At 44.1% G+C, this 27288-nt stretch overlaps 1 protein-coding gene across 1 annotated transcript; it reads left to right on the forward strand.

Moving 5' to 3' along the window:
- Positions 1 to 1586: 1586 nt before the first annotated feature.
- Positions 1587 to 26719, forward strand: LOC141111907 (L-lactate dehydrogenase A chain). Its single transcript, XM_073604117.1, has 8 exons — positions 1587 to 1743; positions 10132 to 10265; positions 11010 to 11127; positions 12828 to 13001; positions 14315 to 14488; positions 22027 to 22144; positions 22889 to 23012; positions 24987 to 26719. Exons 2-8 carry the CDS (start codon positions 10140 to 10142, stop codon positions 25149 to 25151), a joined length of 999 nt encoding a protein of 332 aa, XP_073460218.1. The 5' UTR covers positions 1587 to 1743; positions 10132 to 10139; the 3' UTR covers positions 25152 to 26719.
- Positions 26720 to 27288: the final 569 nt, after the last annotated feature.

Here is a 27288-nt window from a genome sequence, read left to right on the forward strand (position 1 = left end):
CCCCCAGACTCATCACCCCCCATATATAACACTGTGCTCCCTGCACCCCCAGACTCATCACCCCCCATATATAACACTGTGCTCCCTGCACCCCCAGACTCATCACCCCCATATATAACAATGTGGTCCCTGCACCCCCAGACTCATCACCCCACATATAAAATACTGTGCTCCCTGCATCCCCAGACTCATCACCCCCCCCCATATATAACACTGTGCTCCCTGCACCCCCAGACTCATCACCCTCCATATATAACACTGTGCTTTCTGCACCCCCAGACTCATCACCGCCCATATACAAAACTGTACTCACTGTACCCCCAGACTCATCACCCCCTATATATAACACTGTGCTCCCTGCACCCCCAGACTCATCACCCCCCATATATAACACTGTACTCCCTGCACCCCCAGACTCATCACCCCCCATATATAACACTGTGCTCCCTGTACCCCCAGACTTATCACCCCCTATATATAACACTGTGCTCCCTGTACCCCCAGACTCATCACCCCCCATATATAACACTGTGCTCCCTGTACCCTCAGACTCATCACCCCCATATATAACACTGTGCTCCTGTGATGAGTCTGGGGGTGCAGGGAGCACAGTGTTATATATGGGGGGTGATGAGTCTGGGGGTGCAGGGAGCACAGTGTTATATATGGGGGGTGATGAGTCTGGGGGTGCAGGGAGCACAGTGTTCTATATGGGGGAGTGATGAGTCTGTGGGTGCAGGGAGCACAGTGTTCTATATGGGGGAGTGATGAGTCTGTGGGTGCAGGGAGCACAGTGTTCTATATGGGGGAGTGATGAGTCTGTGGGTGCAGGGAGCACAGTGTTATATATGGGGGGTGATGAGTCTGGGGGTGCAGGGAGCACAGTGTTCTATATGGGGGAGTGATGAGTCTGTGGGTGCAGGGAGCACAGTGTTATATATGGGGGGTGATGAGTCTGGGGGTGCAGGGAGCACAGTGTTATATATGTGGGGTCATGAGTCTGGGGGTGCAGGGAGCACAGTGTTATATATGGGGGGGGGGGTGATGAGTCTGGGGGTGCAGGGAGCACAGTGTTCTATATGGGGGAGTGATGAGTCTGTGGGTGCAGGGAGCACAGTGTTATATATGGGGGGTGATGAGTCTGGGGGTGCAGGGAGCACAGTGTTCTATATGGGGGAGTGATGAGTCTGTGGGTGCAGGGAGCACAGTGTTATATATGGGGGGTGATGAGTCTGGGGGTGCAGGGAGCACAGTGTTATATATGTGGGGTCATGAGTCTGGGGGTGCAGGGAGCACAGTGTTATATATGGGGGGGGGGGTGATGAGTCTGGGGGTGCAGGGAGCACAGTGTTATATATGGGGGGTGATGAGTCTGGGGGTGCAGGGAGCACGGTGTTACATATGGGGGGGGGGGGATGAGTCTGGGGGTGTAGGGAGCACAGTGTTATATACTGGGGGTGGGGTATGAATTTATGGGTACAGGGAGTACATTATATGACATAAATAACACTGTGTCTGCAGGCCAGAACTCAGCCTCCTCTCCTCTCCTCTCCGATCTCATCTCTGCATCCTTCCTCTGATATCCCTCCGCCCGCCGCAGGACCTGATCACAGGCACGTCCCCCGCTCTATGCAAATGAGTGTGGTGACGTAGTGACAGCTGACACTATATCTGTCTCCTTCCAGCCGAGATCTCTGCGGATCGGAGCATCGACGAGCAGAGAGGACCAGGGATCGAACCTAGGTGAGGGCGGCTCATTATGATCATGGCTCATATATAGTCAGATGGGGGCTGAATTCCTAGCAGAGAAATGTCACATGAGTATCAGATATTGATACAATGTATTTATAATGCTATATGTATTGCATAATAAGGCAGACTAACTGTATAAATTAATATATACAGTTAGTCTGCTTAATTATGCGCATGCCCTTAGTTTTTTTTTTTTTTTTAACTGCATGTTATTGCTACATTGTTGCTTTTGCAATATGCAATTCTGCTATTTAGTTAAAAAAATATAAAATATTTATTTCTGGCTTTGTGGCATTAATGTTTATGATGCAACAATGTAGCAATAACATGCCTCCTTTGCAAAGATAAAATAAAAAAACATATTTTTTTTTTATTTAGGTTTTTTTTTTTTTTTTTTTTTGCAAAGGATGCATGTTATTGCTACATTGTTGCATCATATACATTGATGCCACACAGCCATAAATATATTCTTAGCACCGTAATTACATTTTAGGACTCAACAATTTCTAATGAAATCGGTAACATCTTGCACCGATGACCCCAGTTCATGGATTTTCAGCAGACGTAGGGCAGGGTGACATGCATTTCTTAAAAGAGCTCCAGTCCCCTGGAGGCGCCTTCTCCACGCCTAGGACATATAACGGTGAAGATTTTCTGTCCGCTGGATTTATTTATAGCCTGGATTTCATTGGAGGGTCTTTGATATAAAATAACAAGCGGGTGCTGGTGGGTTGGCGCTGTGATTGGCACCGGCCCTCCTGCTGTAGCTGGGTACTGATGGCGGGGGAAGTGAGTCAGTCTGTGGGAGTTTGCGTCTCTCTGCAGGGTGGGGCGACATCTTACTGGGAAATAAGATCTCAGAAGGGGAGGAGCAGCTTCAAGCTCTCAGTTTTGGAACTACAAATCCCAGCATGACCTGTTGACCCTTTAACATGCTAAGCGTTGTCGCCTCAAAATGGCTACAGATTGGTTTGCTCAACGTGCCCTGCCAAGAATGTGGTTGCATTGGAAGAACAGACAAGAGAAAATATGTTGCCTTGTGTTGCAATACGTTGTGAAGCGGTCCGCATGGTGCATTTTGGATGCGCCAACCTGCATTTAAAAAATGCAATGGGTCTAAAAGGCATGCCAACCACATGAATGCATGCACTGTGCTGTGAACACTTTAAGGACCAGTCCACCGAATGGTTCATTTTTTTGACAGTGTCTGGTATTCTGTATTGGTGAGATCTCTGCAATGAGTTCCTGCGTCCCATGCCCATTATGAGGGGTTCCCACCATCCCTGTGCTGAGTTCCCAGGTCTGTACACCTGCTGTGCCCATTATAAGGAATTTCCACCATCCTTGTGCAGAGTTCCCAGGTCTGTACACCTACTGTGCCCATTATGAGGGGCTCCCACCATCCCTGCGCTGAGTACTAGGGTTGGTACACCTGCTGTGCCCATTATGAGGGGCTCCCACCATCCCTGTCCTGAGTTCCCAGGTCTGTACACCTACTGTGCCCATTATGAGGGGCTCCCACCATCCCTGTCCTAAGTTCCCAGGTCTGTACACCTACTGTGCCCATTATGAGGGGCTCCCACCATCCCTGTCCTAAGTTCCCAGGTCTGTACACCTACTGTGCCCATTATGAGGGGCTCCCACCATCCCTGTCCTAAGTTCCCCGGTCTGTATACCTACTGTGCCCATTATGAGGGGCTCCCAGCATCCCCGTGCTGAGTACTAGGATTGGTACACCTGCTGTGCCCAATATGAGGGGCTCCCACCATCCCTGTGCTGAGTTCCTGGGTCTGTACACCTGATGTGCCCATTGTGAGGGGTTTCCACCATCCCTGTCCTGAGTTCCCAGGTCTATACACCTGCTGTGCCCATTATAAGGGGTTCCAACCATCCTTGTGCTGAGTTCCCAGGTCTGTACACCTACTGTGCCCATTATGATGGGCTCCCACCATCCCTGTCCTGAGTTCCCAGGTCTGTACACCTACTGTGCCCATTATGAGGAGTTCCCACCATCCCTGTGCTGAGTACTAGTGTTGGTACACCTGCTGTGCCCATTATGAGGGGCTCCCACCATCCCGGTCCTGAGTTCCCAGGTCTCTGTACTCCTGTTGTGATCTCACTGTTGGGAGTATCCAAGACATATACAAAAACAGGGGCTGACTGAGACCACCTGCCTCCATCCATAATTAAAATATCACTTTGAGTTGGTCTGACCCTTTCAATTTATTTTCTAGGCCCCCCCATTGGTTTTTCCATTCCCTGTGCATCATCAGTTTATACCTCCCGATTACATCATAGCGTCATTAAGTAAGAACAGGCCTAAGCTTTCCTAAGCTGATTAAAACCCAACGTAGAATTCACTATGGTGATTCCTTTCTAGCAAGGGACACAGTTTCTGATGTTAGCAGACGGTTTGTTTTTTTTTTTTGGTAAAAAGAATGAAAATAAATCATCATTGCATTTTTTATTTAGTTCCTGTAAGAATTTATGATACGCTGCACATCTGCAATACGGGAAGGTTGCAGCGTTTGACCTCTGCGTAGCCCTCGGGGTCATTGGCAGGATAGGACGTGGAGCAATTGCTTGCCTCAGCGTGGGAGAAGAGAAAAAGCTTTGTTATGATTTGTATCCAGCTGGGTTATTGGAATGGAATCAAATCCAAATTAGGAATAAAAAAATAAATAAAAATAGGACTAAAATTGAAAAGAATAATCATAATAATCAAAGATACATCTAAATAAAGAAAAGAATATAAATAATAATCAAAGTAGGAATAAAAATAATAATACAAAAGTATAAAAAAAAAAATAAGGATAGAAAGAATAAGTATATATAAAAAAAAATAATGAAAATAAAAATAATAATCAAAAATAAGAATAAAAATACAAATAATTATAAAAATAATAGGAATAAAAATAATAATTAAAAAAGAATAATCAAAAATAGGAATAAAAATAATCAAAAATAAATACGAATAAAAAGAATACAAAAAAATGATCAAAATAAAAAAAATAAATAGGAATCAAAAAAATATTGTGATATGCGTTTAGTGAAGATCAATGGTTCTGTCTAGGGTAATTTTCTTCACTTGCTTGATCATTCGTCATATTCAGGAATTGCAGATCCCGGGTTGGAATGTTCCATTTTCAGGGATGTACCACTTCCGCATCACTGTGTCCTTGAATAGAAACCTTCATCTGTCCTCCAGCATGGCCATCGCGTCATTGCTCATCACTTAACTCTACTCAACCGTGCCATCTGCTAATTAGATGAGCCGTGTCCATGACACAATTATTGAATTGGTTTCTATGATTCTATTGGATAGCACTTTACTATATCGCTGCATATGGCGGGTGTAATGTACAATTCCTGAATATTTATTGCAGAATGTAAGCATGTGGTTGGGATGTTTCATCACAGATATAGGGATGTATTGATAATAAAAAACATAAATCATCTCTGAGTGTTCATGCAATGGTTGCTGTGTGTTAAACCCAATGCCGACTTCAATTATTTTTGTGTTCTTTTTTTTTTTTTCCCCTGTGTGTAAATGAGAAGATTAAAATGCATTGCTTGCCTTCTCTATGCTCCATCACCGCCCTCCGCATCCTTCTCTGACCTTGGTTGCTGCCTCAATCAGTCCTCCAGGCTGTCATGGACACACCCCCTGGGTTCACCTAATGATGTATGCGTGCCGCTTTGTCCTGGAGTGTTGTGAGCTCAGCCTGTGTAATGAGGCGCCCCCTGGGGGGTGGGGGTGTAAATGACAGGTTGGGCTCACAAGATAAGAGTAAAAAGGTGCAAGTGGCACCATTGGAGGACCATTGGCAATAGACCAAGGAGGACAGGGTGGAGCATGGGAAGGGACAGTACAAATTGTCAATTGTCTAATATTAATAAATAAATATAAATAAAAAATTATATATATTGACGACTTCTGGATGGATCCAACTTCGGATGGTTCACAAAGAACTGGATGAATTATGAACATGAACATGTGTGGCCACTACGGTTGAACAGAAGTTGATCTACCGATTGACTTCTCCTCAACCGACCTGTCCGATAAAAACTGCTTGATCACACTATTAGGCAGTAGGCTTCAGTGCTAATCTGTGTATTCAGACGCCGGGGGAGTCCCCCCACTGTCAGAATCAGCGGCGGCCCGTCCATTAGGGGCGCCCCCTCTCTCCACACCACCCCCTGCATGACTAATGGATAGATTCATGCATAGCATGAATCTATCCACAGCCGCCACTGCCACCCCCTATTCAGGCGTCTGGCCCCTTGTAGGACGCCGGGCACCTGAATTACAGAGGCAGAGGTGTTTTTTTTTATTAAGCACCTGACTAGATCCATAGGCTCTAATAGGCTTCAAAATATGTGGGATCGTGGCGCAGAGCATTGCGCCATGAGCCCACCCAGGTGTTACAACAGCGAATGAATATTCGCTGTTGTAACACTGATTCTCGATCTAGCCAATCAGAAGCGAGTATAAGACCCGTTTTCTGATTGCCCGAAAAGAGAAGACCCCCGATTGGCCACCGAGAAGGAGGGAAAAAACGGAAGCCAGGGCCGTCGCCTGTGGAGAGCAGAACGGGAGAGCCACTGCCGCCGAGAGCCTGAAAGATGCGCCGCATAGATATGGGGTAAGTGCACCAGTCCGTCCCACCGACCGACCACCGGAGGGGGGTTGTCACTCTTTGCCGCCTCCCTCAAGGAAAATTACCACCAGCCGCCACTGGTCAGAATACAGCAGCGGGAACTAAAAAACGGAACCATGTATGACCAGCTTTAAGATGGGACTTCCCCTCATTTTGGAGAGAATTTCCTCTTCCTATTGTGCCTCTGTGGTCAAAATTGAGAGATCTTTCCAATGTACATAGAAAAAAAAGAGGTGATTTCAACCCTCCAATATGTTACCTAAGATTAAGAACATTTTTGGCTATGGATACTTATTAGGTTTGCTTTGCAATATATAATATGTGTATATGTATGTATGTATGTGTGTGTGTATATATAAGTATACATATGTATGTATATATATATATATATATATATATATATATATATATATATATATATATATATATATATATATATAATCTTTTCAGGTTGCAATCCAATTAGTAAAATCAACACCTAAAAAAACCAAAATGGTATGAAAAATAAATCCATGCAGATCTACAAAATGTTCCCTATGGTGGAATAGAAGATGTACAGAGAGAAGATTGTACATATTGATGTTTTCAGGCATTTTACGTCACTGATCTCACCTAGGTAAAGAAAGCTCTCCTTCTGTAGATCTGAAGATTCTGTGTTGTCTCCAGGGGCTGTCCATTCTATTTCTGGCGTCATTGCAGTCGGTGGCCATCTCTGCAGGCTATCTCCATGGAGCTGCAATGTGTAATACTGACTTCTAGAGTTAAATCTGATCCCCGGCCTTCTCTTCAGTCTTGCACAGTTGTATAGGCTCCTCTCCTAGACTGAAACTGTTTGCTCTGATTTCGTTGCATGCTATGAGCTTCTCACAATGTGCATTAGAGGCTGCAGCAAGTCAGATAGAGCCCACCTCATTTTCTGGTTGTAGGACATCCAGCATCATCTAGCCCTATTCTTCCCAACCTGACTGTCCCTGGCATGCCCCTTTCATTCATTGAATTTCAGTTCTGTCCTGCTGGCGTATTTTTTTTTTTTTTCCTGTCTCAAAACTCTTCTCTTCTAATACGCTGTAAACACGTATTTGTGCATGGAGACATGGAGGTTGATTTACTAAAGGGAAATCCACTCTGCACTACAAGTGTACTTGGAAGTGCAGAGTGGATCTGCACTTCCTGTAGATCTGAGGGGAAGCTCTGCTGATTTTTTTTATCCAATCATGTGCAAGCTAAAATGCTGTTTTTTATTTTCCTTGCATGTGCCCCTCAGATCTACAGCGACCGCACTTCCAAGTGCACTTGCAGTGCAAAGTGGATTTGCCTTTAGTAAATCAACCCCCATGGCAAATACTGTGCACTCTGCAAGTACAGTTGCTCGACAGCTTGGTAAATGAGGAGATGCTCTGCTGACTTCCATCATCCAATCATGTGCAAGCAAACATGCAATTTTTTTTTTTCCTTGCATGTGATTGGGTATTCTTTGTAAAGTGAAGCTTTACCTCATTTACTAAGCTGTGGAGCAATTTCCCTTGCAGAGTGCACAATCTTTGTTTTAGTAAATCAATCCCATAGGCCAGTGATGGCGAACCTTGGCACCCCACAGGTTTTGGAACTACATTTCCCATGATACTCATGCATTCTGCAATGTAGTTGAGCATCATGGGAAATGTAGTACCAAAACATCTGGGGTGCCAAGGTTCGCCATCACTGCCATAGGCTAACACAGAGGGGCGTTTAGAGGCAGAAAAAAATGCCAAACACCCTGAAAAGCAGTGTTTTTTTTTTTATACCCAGTGTGCATGAGACCTCAAGCCTTTTTTTTAGCTGTTTTCACACAATTCTGCGAGTGGTTTTACACCTAAAGAATTCCTCTCCTTTTTATAGAACTGATCTCTTCCCATTGCTCAGAAAACAAACGCCTGAAGTTTACAAAACTGCCAGAAAAAAAAAAAAAATCTGGGGGAAAAAAAAAAAAAACGCTTTTAAATACTCTCTGCTTATGTTCTGCTCAGGTGTGAATGCAGGCTCGCTGCCAAATCCTGGTTACCACAGCAACTGTGCTTGAATAATGCAATGTTCCTTTTTTGTTATTAGTTATAATTCTAATTCTGAAGATTTAACATGCTGTTGATTTGTTGTCTTGGTAACCATAAGGATTAATATTTTAAATACTGATATACCACAAGCTGGATTTGTGGAAGGACGCCAAGCAACAAACCCTGTATTTACTCTAGAGCAGGCTTTTGTGTGTCGCTAGGCCCCAATGGAGACACACACCTATAGCTGGGCACTTTCCTTACATTCTGACTCTATATGGCAGCACCATCACTGAGGGGTGAGGGGGAATTACTATCAGCGCTAATCAGTGACTGGAAGAGGAAATTCTAGAAAGTATTCTTTTTTTTTTTTTTTTTTTTTTTTTTTTTTTAGGCTGAAGCAGGAGGACACAGGTATAGAAAGAACATTTAATCTGAGTTCTTATAGAGGCCAGTAAGAAAATAAACACAAAAAAGTCACAAACGCAAAGCGGTTTCTTTTCAGGTCAATGGAATAAGCGCTGCCAGTAATCCCCCCCCCCCCCCGTCACTGCTCAGTGATGGTGCTGACATATAGGGTCAGGATGTATGAAGAGTACCCAGCTATAGGTGTATGTCTCTGTTGGGGCCTAGTGACACGCAAAAGCCTGCGCTAGAGCAAATACAGGGTTTGTTGCTTGACGACCGTTACTTTTGTAGAAAATACGATTCCAGCTTATGGTACTATGTCAGTATTTAAATTTTATATCCTTATGGTTACCAAGACCACAAACTGACAGCATGGTGAAGTGTGAGAAGGGAAAGCAGCCAGCTATGGGTGTGTATATCAGTTCGGGCCTAGCGTTATATAAAAACCTGTTCTAGAATAAACACAAGGATCGTTGCTTGGCGACCTTTTCTTCCTCTTTGCTACTTGGAATACATCCATTTTTTAATTATAATGGTCACAAGAGAGATCTTGTATGTACAGGAAATCTTGAGGCCTGGCTTCCTAAATGCTGCCATTAATGTTTGTGCAGAATGATAGTTAGAGGCAGGCTTTATTATTCCCTCTGTACCTATTGCAAGAAGGACTGTTTTTTATATTGCCTACAGCAGACATTTGTAGGCTTTTCTGTCTCAGTCCTTTTATTCATCACTGTGAAAGAAAATTATCTGTCAAGTTTAGGCCTTGTCTATAAAAGCATCAGACTGGAAAGTTTAGGGTTGCCCCAAGCAACACAGTCAGATTCCTTTATTAGGGAACATGCGCTGAATGAAAGAAGTGGGTTGCTTGTGCATCAGTACATGTGGGCCTGAGCAAAGAATGAGCCCATCTAGGGTGTAATATAGGGGGTGCAAAAGGTGCAACTGTCAGTGGGACCTGGAGGTCAGAGGGGCCCGTCCAAGACAGGTTAGGGGGGCTGGCTCAGTCGTTTTTGGCATAAAAAAAGTTTTTTTTTTTTTTTTTATAGAACTAATAAAGCAGAATTATTAGATTATATGCAGTATATAGATCTTAGATTATATGCAGTATATAGAGCTTAGGTGATGAGGGTCACAGGACACCTCTCAAGACTATCTGGTTCTTGTGTACTTTTTGCAGCCAAGTCCAGGTTTTATTTATTCATTACAGCGAATGTGGGTTAATGTGCAACACTCTGTGCCCTTTACCCCAGTACTGAGGTTCCACTGTGTTTATTTCATAGACAGCAAGATGGCCGGCACAAAGGAAAAGCTGATTCACAATCTGGTGAGCGACCCTCCCTCCTCCCACAGCAAGGTCACCATCGTTGGCGTGGGTGCAGTGGGCATGGCTTGTGCCATCAGCATCCTGCAGAAGGTGAGTTTGACATATTTCATAAGTGGACTTGACCATAATCATTTTTAACCCAATTAAAATGACCTTGTCATCAATTTTATACAAGATGCCTGCTGTTATTAAAAAAAAATAAAAAACCCTCCTCATTGCACCTCTCTGAAACTAGTTTCACTTACTTACTAAAGGCCTCTAAGTACCTATCCGCCGTTTTTCCTGTCCTTACTGGTCACTGAGGCACTGCCACAGTACAGGTGGATGCCAAATTGGCAGGGCTTTGTCTCAAAGTCAGTACATCCTAAATAAGTGAAACTAGGTTCACAGGGGCACACAGAAGGGCCCCTTTAAACTTGGTCTTACCAGAAAAACATGTATGCTTACCTTTCTGGTTTCCTGTTTTTTCAAAGTCTGGCTCTTTTTTTGCTTCCCGGCCACTGTAGCTGGTCTACATCTAGTACTAGCTCCCCTGCCACACGCTGCATTTCCTGTTGCCAGCTCATACATCACTATAGGCCGGCGGGAGGAACCACTGTCTGGCAGGGGGAACAGGTATTTGACAAACCCAGAAATGTATAATACCTTCAGTGGCCAGGGAGCACCAAGCAATGGAGTTTGAAGAAACAGGGTGCCAGAAAGGCAAGTATAGAAACTCCTTTTTTTTTGTTTTCAGGGTCACTTTAAAGGTGGAAGTACTTCTATGCTTTTTTTCTCCAAATTCAATATTTTATGAAAATGCAATCCATGTGGTTTATCCTCTTCACTTTGCAGGAGATGGCCGATGAACTTGCTCTGGTTGATGTGATTGAAGACAAACTGAAGGGTGAAATGATGGATCTGCAGCACGGCAGCCTTTTCCTGAAGACCCCAAAGATTGTCTCCGGCAAAGGTCTGTGTTTTCTATTAAAGCTCCAGCTCCTTAGAGATGTCCTGTTACCACTACTTACATTGGCGTAAGTTCACAGAAGAATAGGACATGGAATATTTTCTGTATCAACAATCAGAATTTTTTGGAGTTACATTTTACTAAAGATTTACTAAAGGTCACATGAGTATACTGAATTTACTGTTTATTTGATTACAGCTCTATATGGCATTTATTTTTTAAAAGTCAATTTATAAAGATTTTTGCATAGCTTTTTGTTCCTAAGATTACCTAGAATAGTGGTCTCCAAACTTCAGCCCTAGGGCCGGATGTGGCCCTTTGCTAGCCTTTATCCAGTCCTTGGGGCACTATTCCTCCCAATGATATTAGGTACCACTCCTCCCACTGACGCCAACAGTGGAGCATAAATCCTGCCACTGACATTATTGATGAGGCATTCTTCCTCCCACTATTATCAAGGACGGGGCACTTTTCTTTCCACTGACACCAACAATGGGGCACTGTTTCTTCCACTGACACCAAAGATGGGGTATTATTCCTTGCACGAATAATACCAATGATGGGGCACTATTCCTCCTAATGACCACCGATCCTGGGGCCATGCTAATGCTGGGCCTGGGACATTTACTACCCCCAGGGGCCACAATCTGCTTCCCTGGATTGCTCTGATTGCGAAGCCCTGGGCAAGCACTGATGCAGAGCACCCCAAAGTGATAAACATTTTCAAAGCAAATTGACATATTAAATGCCTTATAAAGAAAAGTAATTTCCTTCTTTTTTAATGGTAAATTCTGCTGGAAAGCTGGATCTCTCCTGTACCGTACCAGATAGTGCTGAATGGATGGGAGGGCCTGAGCAGGATTTTTGCATCTTTTCCCTAAGCTCCTTTTAACAGTGCCAGCATCTAAGCGGCTAGAGCAGTGGTCTCCAAACTGAGGCCTTTTGCTTTCCTTTATCCAGCCCTTGGGGCACTATTCATCCCACTGATACAAATCACTTTTCTGCGAAGTGACACCTAAAATAGGGCACAATTCCTGTCCCTGACACCAACAATGGGGTACTATTCCTTCACCTGATATCAAAGTTGGGTTAGAGAAAACATTATTTTCCCACTGGCCACAGTCTGGCCCCCCTAAAACCTGAAGGACAGTAAACTAGCCCTTTGTTTAGAAAGTCTGAAGACCCTTGGGCTAGAGCAGTAGTAAGCTTGACAGCACTGCAGTGATTTTACTGCAGAAGGAAGAGCATTGTCACACTATCAAAGAAAATGCCATTCCACTGGCAGGCACAAAAGGTATTTACAAAATGTTCTAGAGTGTACTTAGAAAAACAGAGTCCCATCTTACCTGTATGGGCAGTCTACCTCACATATATGATTTTATAGTTTGTCCATAGTTCTACTTTAGGCACTCCTGATCAGGGCAGGTGTGCACTGTAGTCTGATATAAGCTGCAGCGCAGAGTTACAGGTGGTGAAGGCTGATCTTTACAGCTTCCATATGAAAGAGAAATATTCATCTTGTGCAGAAAAAAGAACAATTTTTCTACCAATAAGGGATTTTTTTTTTTGTGTAAAACATTTTCAGACACAGGTACGATAATGTGTTAGATCACGTATGTAGCTCTGTATTCATGTAGTTATGTAAAACGTGACTATAGAGGTGTCTTCTACAAAGTTAGTTGAATACCCCATCTATGTTCCAGATTACAGCGTTACAGCCAACTCCAAGCTGGTGGTGATAACAGCTGGCGCTCGTCAACAGGAAGGAGAGAGCCGCCTGAACCTGGTCCAACGCAACGTCAACATCTTCAAATTTATCATTCCCAATATTGTGAAATACAGTCCAGACGCCACACTGCTCGTCGTCTCCAACCCTGGTGAGGAGTCTGCATTGCCTGTGCCACTACTAACCGGAAAGGGCTACAAACAGTAATTGGGTTTCAGGTGAAGCGGTAAAGGGTTAAAGCTGCCTCTACTGCAGAAAGGCTTTGATTTCTGTGTGTGTGCTTGAAGAGGTTCTGCTTGCTTCCTGTCCAGACGACCACACAGTAACTAATACTAACCAGGGCCATGTCGTACATAAGGCCAATTGGGGTGGTTGCCTTAGTCAGCACTCACAGTGGGTGGTGGGACTGAGACTGGAGTTTGCATACTAGACACTCTGTCCTCAATGCATGTTCAGTCCTGAGTATCTTTAGCCCCCAGGCTGCACGGCGTCATTGGTTGGTATAATGCAGGCGGCAGCCTGTGCAGCCCAGTGACCTGCATCCTAACAAGCAATGATCCTGTAGGCCTGGAGCTGCCAGTGTTCTAGCAACCAGTGACGCTGTGTGGCCCAGGCCACCAGTGTCCTAGCAAACAACAGCATTTGCCCTCAGCATAGTCCAGCTGCTAAACCTTGCTGGCCCTGCCAAAAACTAAAAGGTTTGGCTGGCGTTTATTTTCTAAATAATAAATGACAGAATCGAAAGCTACATTTTGCAAGACTGGATAAATGCATCTATTAAATAGAAATCTCTTTTGAAGCCCAAACCTGGCCAAAAAAAAAAAAAAGTCTCCCCGCAGTTTTGGCTGCAATACTCACCCCGTCTCCAGTGCTTTACCCCATAGTAATTCTTTTCCAACACTAGATGTCCTCAGTCTTCTGGGTTGAATGACATCCAGTGGACATCCTGAGAGTGCAAAGTGTCATGGACCTGCCTCCTTAGAGGGAGACACTACAGCACCTTGAACTTGCATAAAACAATGCAGATAGGGGTGCTGATGTCATCTGCATCTTTGAGAACCACACACCGCTGGAGAAGATCCAGAAAGGAAGGGGACCTTGCTTAGCATGTGACCCCGCTGAAGACACCTGGAAAAGGTAAGCATATAAAAAAAAAGGGGGCACAAAGACCTTCCCTGGATTTCTGACATGGCTGAATTCAGCTTTGGTTGTGACAGATAAAGCAGCAGTGAGGGAGTGCATGTAAGGTGAGCAGCAGGGGGGTCCCCTTTGCAGAAACACTGTCACTTTGTCCTGTAAGGCTAGATGGCATCATATCTTCAAGAAATCCATTATCTGAGATACAAGTATGTCTGCAAATGGTATTTATTTCCTCCAAGAACCTCATACTATTAGTGCGATCGACTTCACAATATAATGAATCAAATATAATAATAATATACTATCCTCCTTCTTTCATTCCAGTGGATATTTTGACCTACGTGGCCTGGAAGATCAGTGGCTTCCCCAAAAACCGGGTCATCGGCAGCGGCTGCAATCTGGACTCAGCCCGTTTCCGCTACCTCATGTCAGAGAAGTTGGGGATCAGTCCACTGAGCTGTCACGGCTGGGTCATCGGTGAACACGGAGACTCCAGCGGTAAGTCTGGTGGAGAATATTTTTAGGCAGAACCTTAAGTAACCCAAGATCCCTTCTAAATTTATCCTCTTGGAAAAGGTCACCAGTGTAACACAAGTAGGTCAGACGCTACGGCCTTCACCCTGAAGGGCCTGGAAAGGTCACATTACTGTAAAACAGTTGCTGCGCAGAATGTCAGACTCTTTAAACCAGCTGAATCACAAATCTGGCTTTGATGGAACACGTTTAGAGTATTGAATACCTCCATTTAAAGAGCAATGATTATGTTCTGATGCTTATCACAGCCAATCATATTTTAAGTTAGATTTCTGTTATTTACTGCAACACCCGGTTGAGTCAAACTGATTTGTATATATAGGTGCTTGCACTTAGAGGGAGATTAGTGTATGTGTGAATATTTTTTTTTTCAAATATAAGTTTTATTAAACACCAAAAAAGAAGAAAAACAGAAAAGAGTGTGAACAATGCCAAGGTTACATAGTCTATGTACAATGCCTAAGGTAATTGCAAATTACATTACATTACAGCTCACTTGTTGGCATGAGACAATAGGCCAAGTGTTTGTCTCCAACGAGGTTCACATTCGCAGACATCAATTTCCGTGAAAATGTCAGGAGGTAGAGGGCTCTCCCCCTTTGCTTTTTCACCTTTTCTTAAAAAAAAAAAAAAAAAAAGGAAAAACCAAGGACGCTATTTGGTTATAGGGTAGAATAGTATAAGGGAAAGGGAACACCCCAGGAGGGGGTGAGGGAAGGGGACAGAGAAAGGGAGGGGAAAGACATGGCGGTAACCGAGGGATATGAACTCAAGGTGGAAACAGGGATGATCTATGACCCCAGAAGACGTTGCCCTTCATTAGAATAGATAAAGACATTCCATTAATTCCAGGTCTTCGTATAAGTCTCCAGTCTGTGTTGTGCAGTGAGGATTAAACCCTCCATTCTCTTTACCCCCTCCACTTTTCTCAGCCAATGTGCAATGTTCGGGGAGGGGGGGACTGTTGCTTCCAACAGAGGGGTATGCACGCCTTGGCGGCATTAAGTAAGTGACATATTAGTGATTTCTTGTATGTTTTGGTTGGGATCTTTGAATGGTGTAAGAGGAAGAATGCGGCATCATCCGGAATGTTATATTCCGTAAACTCCTGTGTGATGCAGCGGACTTCTCCCCAAAAATTTTTCAACCTGGGGCAGGACCAGAAAATGTATCAATGAACCCTCTTCCTCCCCACAGCGCCAGCAATGGTCCGAGGCAGAGGGGAAGCATCTGTGTAGTCTAGAGGGTGTCACAGGAGAGCAATTTAAAATTTGTCTCTTGTGTTTTAGTACACAAGGAAGATTTCAGAGCAAAAGTAATGATACGCTGCTTTTGTACTGCTGAGAACATGCAGTTTAGGTCTCTCTCCCATCTAGTCAGGTAGGATAGCTGTGGTTGTTCCTTTGGAGTATTTAGCAAGGTGTATGTTTGGGACAATATGTGGGCTAACGGGCCAGTACCCGAACTGAGGTCCTCGAATGTCGTGAGCTGACGTGTGAAGTCTTGGGGGCCAAGAATGGAGTGAAGAAAGTGGTGTGTGTGAATATTTTTAGTTTGGGTGAACTTAAGCCTCGTACACACGGTTTGATTGTTGGACGACCGAGCGTCTGATTTTTGTCAAAAGCGCATGTGCAGGATTTTGTCTAGCATTCTAACTATCCGCAAATTGTTGTTTGACAAAACACGAAACTTAGTGACGTACTACGAGGGTATAAAGAGAAAGTTAATTTCTCAAGCGCCTCCCTTTGGGCCCCTTCTGCTAATTTCATGTTAGTAGCAGTTTGGTGAGCGTTGATTCGCGATTCTCAGATCGTACAAAAAGAATGCCTTTTAAAATACGTTTGGCATAACTACATGCAAAGCGGTTTCATTATTATCCCATTAAAGAAGATGAGAATTTTGACATTTCATCAGTTGCCATGTCACAAATGTTACCGTATATACTCGAGTATAAGCTGAGTTTTTCAGCACATATGTTTTGTGCTGAAAGTGCCCCCCCCCTCGGCTTATACTCGAGTCAAACACTTTTCTGCAGTGGAGAATGACATTTTCTGAACCAAATTTGGGGCCCCGTATCTCGGGGCCACTTGGTGCTAGGAACCCCAAATTTGGTGTTCAAACCCAGTGTGCCTAGCACTACAATATATATAAATTTGGGGCTCCTAGCACCAAGTGACCCCGAGATACAAGGCTCCAAAGTCCGTCAACTGTGTCCATCTGCAGCAATGTCATTTTGGGACCCTTTGGGTCCAGAGACCCCAAATTTTGGCTGCAGCTAGGGAGCATCTAGAAACCCTTAACTACCGAGTTTGAAGTTGGGGGACCTATGGCTGCAAATGGGCACAGTGAAGTATGCAAATGGGCACAGTGAGGCATGCAAATGGGCATTGTTGACCCTCTTTTCCACTTACAGTAGCTGCGCATTTCTCACCCTAGGCTTATTTCTGAGTCAATAAGTTTTCCCAGTTTTTTGTGGTAAAATTAGGTGCCTCGGCTTATATTCGGGTCGGCTTATACTCGAGTATATATGGTAATTCTAGATTACCAATGGTAATTTACAAAACCGAACTCTTCCAGCTCGTTCCTTGATTCCGAGCATGCGTGGTTGTACTTTTCGACTTTTGTGACGATTTCTGTACTGACCATCCGAAAATCAGACGTGGAGCCGTCGTTCGCCAAAAATTTACTAGCCTGTCACCCGACATTCGTTGTCCAAAAATTGGAAAACAATTTGTCGAAAGGAGCGTACTAACGGTAAGAATTTCGGACAACAGCCTGTCAAAACGACAATCCCCTTCTGATTTTCGTACCCTGTGTACGAGGCTTTACTTTACATAGCTCTGGTTTTTGTATTTTACTTGTCTACTGTACCATATTTGCATTATATTACATGTATACATATTACATAAATATCAGAGCAAAAATGAATAATAACAATTCCACAAGACCAGGTCAAGTGCCAGTAGTTATTATAGCAGCGCTACTGCCATAAAGTTATATGATCAGCTTTCATGTGTATGTAGTACACATGGGTAGTGAATAATTGACAGATGATGTGAGAAAACAGTCCCAGAAACCGCAGATGGAAATCTCGCTATGTTGTATCAAAAACACCCCATCGCAACACTCCACTCTGTGCAACACGCTCCCCTTCGGGGTTTACACTCACCAGAGGGTTGTCTATATCAAGCATTGATTGATAAACCACAGTATTCCTCAGCGATCAGGGCAGTATCACAGCATATCTATTGGTTCTCTCCATGTGTTCTGCTTGTGAAAGGTCTATTGTATGAAACCTAAGCGCTGAGATAGTGGAGGGAGGCCCTTTATTCACTGTATGTTTCTATACATATTACATGTATAGATTTCTTTTGCAGGCTCATTGACATGAGGGACAGTAAAAGCATTAAAGCAGACAATTTTACTGCCCCTGCCCATCTAAACTAGGGCATGGTAGGTGGTACCACTGCCGAAAGCGACCCATTCAAGTAAATGGGGACGTGTCGCAACAGCCCTGCAGTCACGTTCAACGCAAGCGAATGGGGGCACACCAAAACCGCACTGCAATGCACGCAGTTGTGAGATTGGTTGGCATTTTGAGAGTTAAAGCAGCCAGTTGAGGAGCCAATATATCACCTCTTCTCTTCTTGTCAAATGCCCTCTGAAAAGTGGTGGCAGTATAACCACACGTGTGAATGGGTCCTAACAGATTCCTCCATCCATGCTAAATGATGGGAATAGACTAATCCCCCTGACGTTCTATTGTATTCAGATCTCCAGGTTAACCCCTTCCTGCCCGTCCACTGTGGCCCTTTAACTGGGTCTTACGATTGGGTGGGTGGGGGACAGGATGGACTTCCTGATCATATGACCACTGTCATTTGCTGTCACAGTGGTCACATGATTGGTAGCCCATCTCGCCTGCACTTGATCACAAGTGACAGCTCGGCCATCGTGCTGGGAGCACACATTGTGCGCGCTCTCAGAAACCTCAACTGCGATGGACACATATTACATGATTGCAGGAGGTTCGGTTTGGATAGAGCGGTGGGGGGGTTGAACCCCTGTCAAGTTTTTAATCCTGTCTGTGCTCCTGTTAGGGAGCTTCACTGTTCTGATCACCAGTGTCCACGGGAAGGGAAGTGATGGGTCATTCAAAAATCTTGAGCTGCCACCAGAACAGGCGTAGAGGGGCTTAGCTGTTGACTTCCGACAAAAGTCAAAATTTGCATAACAGTCACTGTGGTGTTCAGTTTGGGGGATACAAGGAGAGTGCATGAAACAGCTGATGGAGCGAATTATAAAAGGTACTGCTATCTCTACCTACCTACAGTATATGGTGAATGGAAAGGGTAACTAGTGCATGTATTCGGGAAGGGTTAGAAGCCTTGCCAGGACTTTTATCCTCACTGGGGAGATTCCCCCTGTAAAAGCATGCGATACATCATGCAATTTTCTTTCCTTTAACCTGGTTGAAGGAAAGAAAATCACTCCTTCCCCATCAAAGGTCAGTGTGAGCAATCCCTCCTGTTGCAGTATTGTATTCTGACAGCGGTTTTCCTGCAATCAGAATACAATGATCACTGCTGGCGGCTATAGCTGACGGCAGTGGTTGCACAAGAAAAACCTGACAGGCTGGATGTACTGAGATCGATTGCTAGATCGACTTCAGCAAAAGCAGCTTGCCCATAGATGGATCAAAATTTCGATCCATCTATGGCCGGCCTTAGTTTGTCCTTATGACCATGTCAAATAAGGGCTTGTTTAGACTTGGGGCTGGGGGGGTAGTATAACCGGGTGGTTGACCTGCCCCCCCCCAAAGCAGAACTTGCTTTAATACTACCTTTTTTATTACTACTTTATGTTTAATTTGTCTTTATTAAAAGTTTATTGCACATACAACCAGTACAAACTGGAACATATCCATATAAAACATGGATTACATGAGGTATGGAATGACCTGTCTAGACAACATTATGTATCCAAATCAAGGGATGTGTAAATGGGGTGCGACTTTCGGAATGGACAACAAACACAATGCCACAAAATTAGAAACATAGTAAAACAAATTTTATTTTTTATTTATCCCGCAACCAATTTAAGCGAATATGGTAACACCACAACCGGGTGCAATACATGTGGATGTGGCGCAGTAATTACAAGGTAAAGACAGGTGGTAAGGAGGCAACATTATACTTCCTCTACGCATGTCAAACACCTCTGTGGATTGCTTTTCAGAGGTGTGGCAATATCATATGAGACAGAAATAGGAAAATCCAAAATGTAAGGCTTCTTTCACACTGAGTCACTTTACAGGCGCTACAGCGCTAAAAAATAGCGCCTGTAAGGAGCCTCTCTTGTGTCTCCAGTGTGAAAGCCCGAGGGCTTTCACACTGGAGCGGTGCTCTTGCAGGACGGTCAAAAAAAGTCCTGCCAGCCGCATCTTTGCAGCGCTGTAGGAGCGGTGTATACACCGCTCCTAAAGCACCCCTGCCCATTAAAAACAATGGGGCAACGCCGCCAAACCGCCGCTGCAGCAGTGCTTTGCGGGCGGTGTTAACCCTTTTTCCCCCGCTAGCACGGATTAAAACTGCCCCGCTGGCGGCCAAATAGTGCCGCTAAAATGACGGTAAAGCGGCTCTAAAAATAGCGCCAGTTTACCGCTGGCGCCCACCCGCCCCAGTGTGAAAGTAGCCTTAGATTTGTCAGCAGAACAGGAATAGAGCTTAAATCCCTCAATGAAGACTTTTTGCTCACATTGGAAAGATATCCTCCGACTTCCTGTTTAGTCCACAAGATAGGAAGTGAAGGGAAATCTACCAAGTGAGACACAGATGGGGAAAGTTGGGGGAATTGACTGTGGTTTTAACGCTTCTCTACTCATCCAGAAAACAAGTTTTGGCTTTAGGTATACCAGGAGTCTCCAAACTTTCCAAACAAAGGGCCAGTTTGCGGTGCTTCAGACTTTAAGGGGGCTAAAATGTATTCAGTGGGAGCATAACATGCCCCATGGTCAATGGGACTAAACAATGTCCCATCATTGGTATTAGTGGGAGGAATAGTACCCCATTGTTGGTATCAGGAGAAGTTCTAGTGCCCCATCAGTGTCAGTGGGAGGAATAGTTCCCCATTGTTGGGTCAGTGAGAGGAATAGTGCCCCACTGTTGGCGTCAGCGACTGGAATTATTCCCCATTGTTGGTGTCAGTGGGAGGAATAAGTACCTCATTGTTGGTGTCAGTGGGTGGAATAGTGCCCCATTGTAGGGTCAGTGGGTGGAATAGTGCCCCATTGTAGGGTCAGTCGGTCGAATAGTGCCCCATTGTTGGGTCAGTGAGAGGAATTATTCCCCATTGTTGGTGTCAGTGGGAGGAATAGTGCCCCAATGGCCAGATAAAGGCAAGTAAAGGGCTCCAATGGGCCCTTGGACCACAGTTTAAAGACCACTGATATAGACTTTAACTACTCCCTGCAGACTGATTTTTCTAGCAGAGACAAGTGACGGTTATATATTAACCTACATGGCCGGGATCAGTTACTGTAGATCAGAGGTCCATACTCCACTGGCTGCAATCCAAGGCTTTTTCTTATGCAATATTATTTTGGTATTATGACTGTTTGCAGAGCGGTGGCTTTGGGTTAATGGAGTTTGCACAGTAATCATAAGGTTATAATCAATTGTGTCTTGGGTGGCAAAGGGGACTTCTCTGCCTAAAGGTTTGGATTTTCTATATAACAATATTTGGTAACAGAATATACTTGGTATCATAGAACAGAGTCGTCTTGGTTATCTCTGCTTGTTGACACCGGGTCTCCTGCTGTATTTGGCGTTTTCTTTTAGATATATATGTTTTTGTATGTAGGGTTTATCTAATTCTTTTTTTTTTTTTTTGGGGGGGGGGGGGGGGGTAATTAATACCTGTTTAACTAAAAAAAAGTGTGAGATCTATCCATATATAGCACCTAAAAGTGTTACTAAACCCACAACAGTAAAATCAGTCTGTACATGCAGTAAAGCATGCTTGTTATACTCACTGTGGAACCTAAGGGGTTAATCCTCTGCATTGTGTAAAGGATGTTTGATCCCGTCTTCTCTGATCCTCCCCATTCTATTGTCCCCAATCAATCTCCTGATAGAACAGAGGCTTGGAGACACACATGCTCAGTTTGGTGTGTATTGCTAGAGAGGTGTTTTTTTTTTTCTTTGGCCCTGTGCTGATCACATGCACCCTCCCATCGGCACTGTCCAGACAGAGGGTCAGGGGTCCTGCATTCTCATAGGACAGTCAGTTTAACCAGACACTGATAGAAGTCACAAGACTTAGAACTTCTGTTATATACTGCTGATGGGAAAAGGTATTTGGCAGTTTATATTTACTAAAATAATTGCATTTCCATGTTCTTCCATGTTTCCATGAATTACAAATCTTTTGGCATATAGGAGAGTTTACATATACAGTATGCTTTCTTGATAATAACACTGGTGATTTCTGTCCTTCCACAGTGCCCGTATGGAGTGGCATGAACGTGGCCGGCGTTTCCCTAAAGACTCTCAACCCAGACATGGGCTCTGATTCCGACAAGGAGAACTGGAAGGAAGTTCATAAACAAGTGGTGGAGAGGTAGGTGTAGTCATTTTTACATGGAAGATCGGAATGGCACCACATCCCGCACCCTCAACTCCGTTGCTGGGTGTAATGGTTCCTCCCACTAGTCGTTATAACACTGAAGACCACAGTACTGATGTACCACAAGGCCCAGCAGAGGACATGCTATTCAACATACACTTCTTAAGAGAAACTATAGTGCTTTTATCCCTTTTTAGATTAAGATACATTCTGCTTACTGGGTGAGCTTTGTTGATCCTCATATCTTACTATAGACACTATGGGCTCCGTTTAATAAAAGAGAGTGCATGCGATATTGAAAAGCTGAATTTACTATAGGCTTATGCTGTATTTACCGAAAAAATAAGAAACTCTCAGTAAATACCGCATAAACCTAGTTAAAAGTCAGTTCACTAAAAATGTGAACAAAAGCATTTGTTAAACAAGTCGTGGTCTTGTTGGTTAAGGAATACTGCTGGTTGTTAAAGAGCCAGCACCCACCAGTGTCCTTAACAACCAGGAAATAGCTGGTTGTTAAAGAGCCAGCACCCACCAGTGTCCTTAACAACCAGGAAATAGCTGGTTGTTAAGGAGCCGGCACCGGCTGTGTCCTTAACAACCATGACTTATCTGCTGTCAGCAGGGATTCCTAAAGATTTTTAATGAGAGGTCCACTTTAAGAGAGTAGGTAGGACAGATTCCAGAGTTGGGCCAGTATCTTTGATGGGAAATCATTTGTTTCGCCTTTTTTGGTTGCAGTGCCTACGAGGTGATTAAGCTGAAGGGTTACACTTCCTGGGCCATCGGCCTCTCGGTGGCAGATTTAGGTGAAACCATACTGAAGAATCTCAGGCGTGTGCACCCCATTTCCACAATGATCAAGGTAGGTACTTTTGTGTTTTCATATTGCAGGTTCCTTCAGGGTCAAAACCACTGTATGATATTAATGGACCATCAAGGTAACAAGAGGCATCACCAAAATAAATCAATGTTTGCCAGTTTTCGGCTCCTTTTTGTACATATGAGGGTTAATCCAACAGCAGAAGTAATTATAGTGGGGGCAGTCACAAGGTTCTCCTTAGATTTTGGTAATGCTTAACTGAACTTTCAGTCTGAGTAGAAAAGCCTGTCCCCTGCCAGCATAGAGAAGAAACCTTGCTTTCTGCAGAGGGCTGATGTGCCCGCTACGGAGTAAGAGCAAGAGCTCCCCAAAAAGCAGGTGGGGGGAGAATGAAATTTGCTGACTACAGAGCTATAGGTCTAACTTGGCAGGGGGCATGTCGAACCTCCACACAGAGACTACTATGTCCACATAGAGAGCAAGAGTCTTTTGCTGCTGCATGCTGGCAGGGGCAGGCTTTTCTACTCAGTCCATGGTGGTTTTCTAAAGAAATTGAACTGTAACTAAAAATATTTAGCTGATTTAGTTGAGCTTTAACGTGAGCATTGGGTAGAAAATTCCATCATTCACCCATATGTATGAGCCCTAAGACTGCAAAGCACTAAAAATGGAACCAACATATTAGTGAAGCCGACAAAGGATCACGTTGCTCCAAGAACCTCACTCCTTCTTAGTAGTTTGGTCTGCATCGGGTGCTGCTCCAGAGTACATTCTTACTGCGCAACAATGTGACTAGAAGAAAGAAAAGGGGCATGACACTGAAATCACAGCGTTTAAGTGTTTTATCCTGGTAACTCTTATCTGCCAAGTGAATTGCCACCCGTCATCCACCCTTCCCAACGCGTTTCACCCAAAAGGGCTTAATCCTGCAGACCATACCCACCAAGTCGCCTGGGTGGGTATGGGTCCACTCTCACCCTCCCCCCGATCCAATGCTTTCTGCCCAGAAAGCTTAAAGATGAAGACCACACCCAACTCATGACTGGCTGCTTGCCATCCACCCGCTCTAATGTGTTTTGTTCAAAAGGTCTTAATCATGGAGAACATATCCTCCAAATGGCTTGCTGCCTGTCATCCACCTGCTAATGCATTTTTGCCCAAAAAGGTACTTACCTGTGGAGACCACGCTCTCCATGGTTAAGCCTTTTGGGTGAAACACGTAGAAGTGGTTGGATGAGAGGTGGCAAGGCACTTGGTGGATGTGGGTTATCAAAATACTGTGTAGCAGTGGGGATGACCAGATCTGCGTGGCTACACTCAGGAAACTGGGACCAGACTGTGTATCGTTTTAAGTGAGATCTATTTACAGCGAAACAAAATCTAGCAGCACTCAGCAAAACATACAAATATAAGTGAATCAAAAAACTGACAGAATACCTGATTAATAACTAGCAGAAGCCTAACAACTAACTATATACAATATATACAAAATGGGGAACACTGAAAAGCAGGGAAAAACTGGGGGTGCAGGGAGCAGATGGGAAAAGGTAAACAAAAAGGGGAGCAAGTACAAGGCAGCAGGATACAAGGCGGGAGCAGGAACAGGATAAGGGCTTGCAGTATCTGGCAGCAGCAAAACACTGGAGCAAGAGGCACTTGGTAGGGGAGGACCTAATTACCCTCCCTGCAGCCACCATCAGGTGGAAACTGATTACTTGGGTCTGCTGGCTGCTGGGAGACACCAGCTGGTGGACTCTGGAATTACAACCTTCCACCCAAGGAACCACAGCGTCACCAGAAGGTGATCCAGGTCTTGACATACTGTGACGTCATTGGTATGTTACCCATGCCTTCCTTCCACCAACGTAGTAGTAGATACTGATGGGAGAGTTTTTGTGCTTTTTTTTTTTTTTTTTTTTTTTTTGTGTAAAATGTTAGCATGCTCCTCTAGTGAAAACACAAATCTTCACCCTGTAACCATCCCTTGTTTGATAATCGCCTTCTTTTCTCTTGCAGGGAATGTACGGCGTGAACGATGAAGTCTTCCTCAGCATACCGTCTGTTCTCAGCAGTCAGGGCATCACAGACGTCATCACCATGACGCTAAAGAAGGACGAGGAGGACCGTCTTAAAAAGAGCGCGGACACACTCTGGGGCATCCAGAAGGAGCTGCATTTCTAAGCTGTTTCATGTTCATGTGCGTCTGTTGTCTTCTTCACGTGTTTTTACGTTGCACTTTTCGAGTAGGTCAAATCCCTCGTGTCGTAATTTCCTGTATTTGTGATATCGCTAACGGGCATCCTTGCTGCTGCCACGGCAGCCGAGCCGGTTGATGAACTGTGCTGTGCATGGCTGCGGTAAAGGGTTAACATATGTTTAAAAAAAACACAATCCTTATGGACACATCACGTAAATGTCCTTTTGGATACGTCTTCAAAGCCTGACGGAACAAGCTTGAGTATAAAGTGCTCTGTCGCCATCAGGCAGCACGGGGGCGCCATTTTTGTTCTGAACCAGACCAATCTGAAGCTCTAGGGCAGTGATGGAGAACCTTGGCACCCCAGATGTTTTGGAACTATATTTCCCATGATGCTCATCTACACTGCAGAGTGCATGAGCACCATGGGAAATGTAGTTCTAAAACATCTGGGGTGCCAAGGTTCACCATCACTGCTCTAGGAACTTGACGCCAGCACTAGATTCTTGGCCCCAATATTGTCTACACAAAAAATGGCTAGCTAGACCAGGCATACTCTGTTATGATCCGCTGACCTCTAATGCAGCACCAGTGCAAGATCATGAGGTTTAAAGTGGACCTGTCACTGGTATGGTCAAGTGTACCATTTTGATGACTCAAACTATATCCGTGAGGATTCAGCATATTATTAACTAGAACCTTTATGTAATGCCATGCAATCATCTTATCGCGCTTCTAGCGCCCCCATATGCCTGAATACGTAACAAACCGCCATATTTTTCTGCTGGAGGGTGACATCTTTTAAACCCAATTTAAAGGGCGGATTCACACTTTTCACCCTGTTGCAGTATGGGAATGCTTGTTATTTTGCACAATAACAAACATTGCATTAGGGCAGGAAGGGGGTTTAAGTGCCCCCATTGAATGAATGAGCTGTCAACGCACTGCAACGGTTAAAAAACAAAACAAAACGCACATAACTTTTTTCAATAGTGCCATGGCTGCTACCATACTGTGCATTTGGGGGGGGAACGCTCACAATGCATGGCGCTTGCACCACACCATTGCGGTAAATTTGCCTGTTTTAGTGTAATTGGGTACAAAGGGAGGCTTCCAGATCAATAGCGCGCTGGTGACTGCTTATGGTAACTTGGCTACGGGCGACAGGTGCACTTTAAATGCAAGAAAAATAAATATATATATTCACAGATAAAAAATGTTGTCAGATGTATTTTTATTTAAGTGAAATCATGACATAATAAAGTAATATTGTTTACAAGGCAAATAAATTATTCCATGGCATCTTCATGGAGAATTCCCCTCCCCCCACCAAAGAGAATCAATCTATTGGAAAACAAAAAAAAATCTATATATAAAGCTATATACTGTCTATTGGTGTCTTGATGTGCGTTGTCTTTACTCTTGATGGAAGAAGAAGGGTTTGTGTTTACAGTGCAGAATGTAATGTGCAGGAAACTGGAGGACTGAAAGGCAACAAGATTTTGGCACTAATAAAAAAAAAAAAACAATTGAATAAAAATACAATTGTGTCTTTTGGCTCATTTTCTGTTGAATTAAAAAAGGTACACTTTAACCATTTGCTTACTGGGCACTTAAACCCCCCTCCTGCCCAGGCCAATTTACAGTTTTCAGCACTGTCACACTTTGAATGACAATTGCGCGGTCATGCAACACTGTACTCAAATGAAATTTCCCACAAATAGAGATTTCTTTTGGTAGTATTTAATCACTGCTGGGTTTTTTTATTTTTTGTTAAAACTGAAAGACTGAAAATTTTGAAAAAAACAAAACAGTTTTATATTTTGTTATAAAATTTTGCAAGCAGGTCATTTTTCTCCTTCATTGATGTACGCACTGATACTGGGCACTGAGGTGGCACTGATGGGTGGCAGCGATGGGCACTGCTGGTAGGTGGCACTGGCACCACTGGTGGACTTTGATAGGTGGCACTGATTGATGGAACTGATATGCACTGGCGGGTGGCACTGGTGGGCACAGATAATGTGGCTGTGGCTCTTCCTCTTCGGGACCGACATCCCTTTCACAGAAGCCGGTGATCGTCTTTTTTTTTTTCCGTGAGGAGGAAAAAAACAAAAACGA

This window comes from Aquarana catesbeiana, linkage group LG11 (assembly GCF_042186555.1).
Source record: "Aquarana catesbeiana isolate 2022-GZ linkage group LG11, ASM4218655v1, whole genome shotgun sequence".
NCBI classification, from domain to species: domain Eukaryota; kingdom Metazoa; phylum Chordata; class Amphibia; order Anura; family Ranidae; genus Aquarana; species Aquarana catesbeiana.

Bases quoted from the DNA above. Each gene is read 5' to 3' on its own strand.
- LOC141111907 (XM_073604117.1), top strand. From the start codon at position 10,140: ATGGCCGGCACAAAGGAAAAGCTGATTCACAATCTGGTGAGCGACCCT. The intron at 22,145-22,888 runs GTAGGTGTAGTC...TTTTGGTTGCAG, and splicing joins CATAAACAAGTGGTGGAGAG to TGCCTACGAGGTGATTAAGC. The intron at 23,013-24,986 runs GTAGGTACTTTT...TTTCTCTTGCAG, and splicing joins CCATTTCCACAATGATCAAG to GGAATGTACGGCGTGAACGA.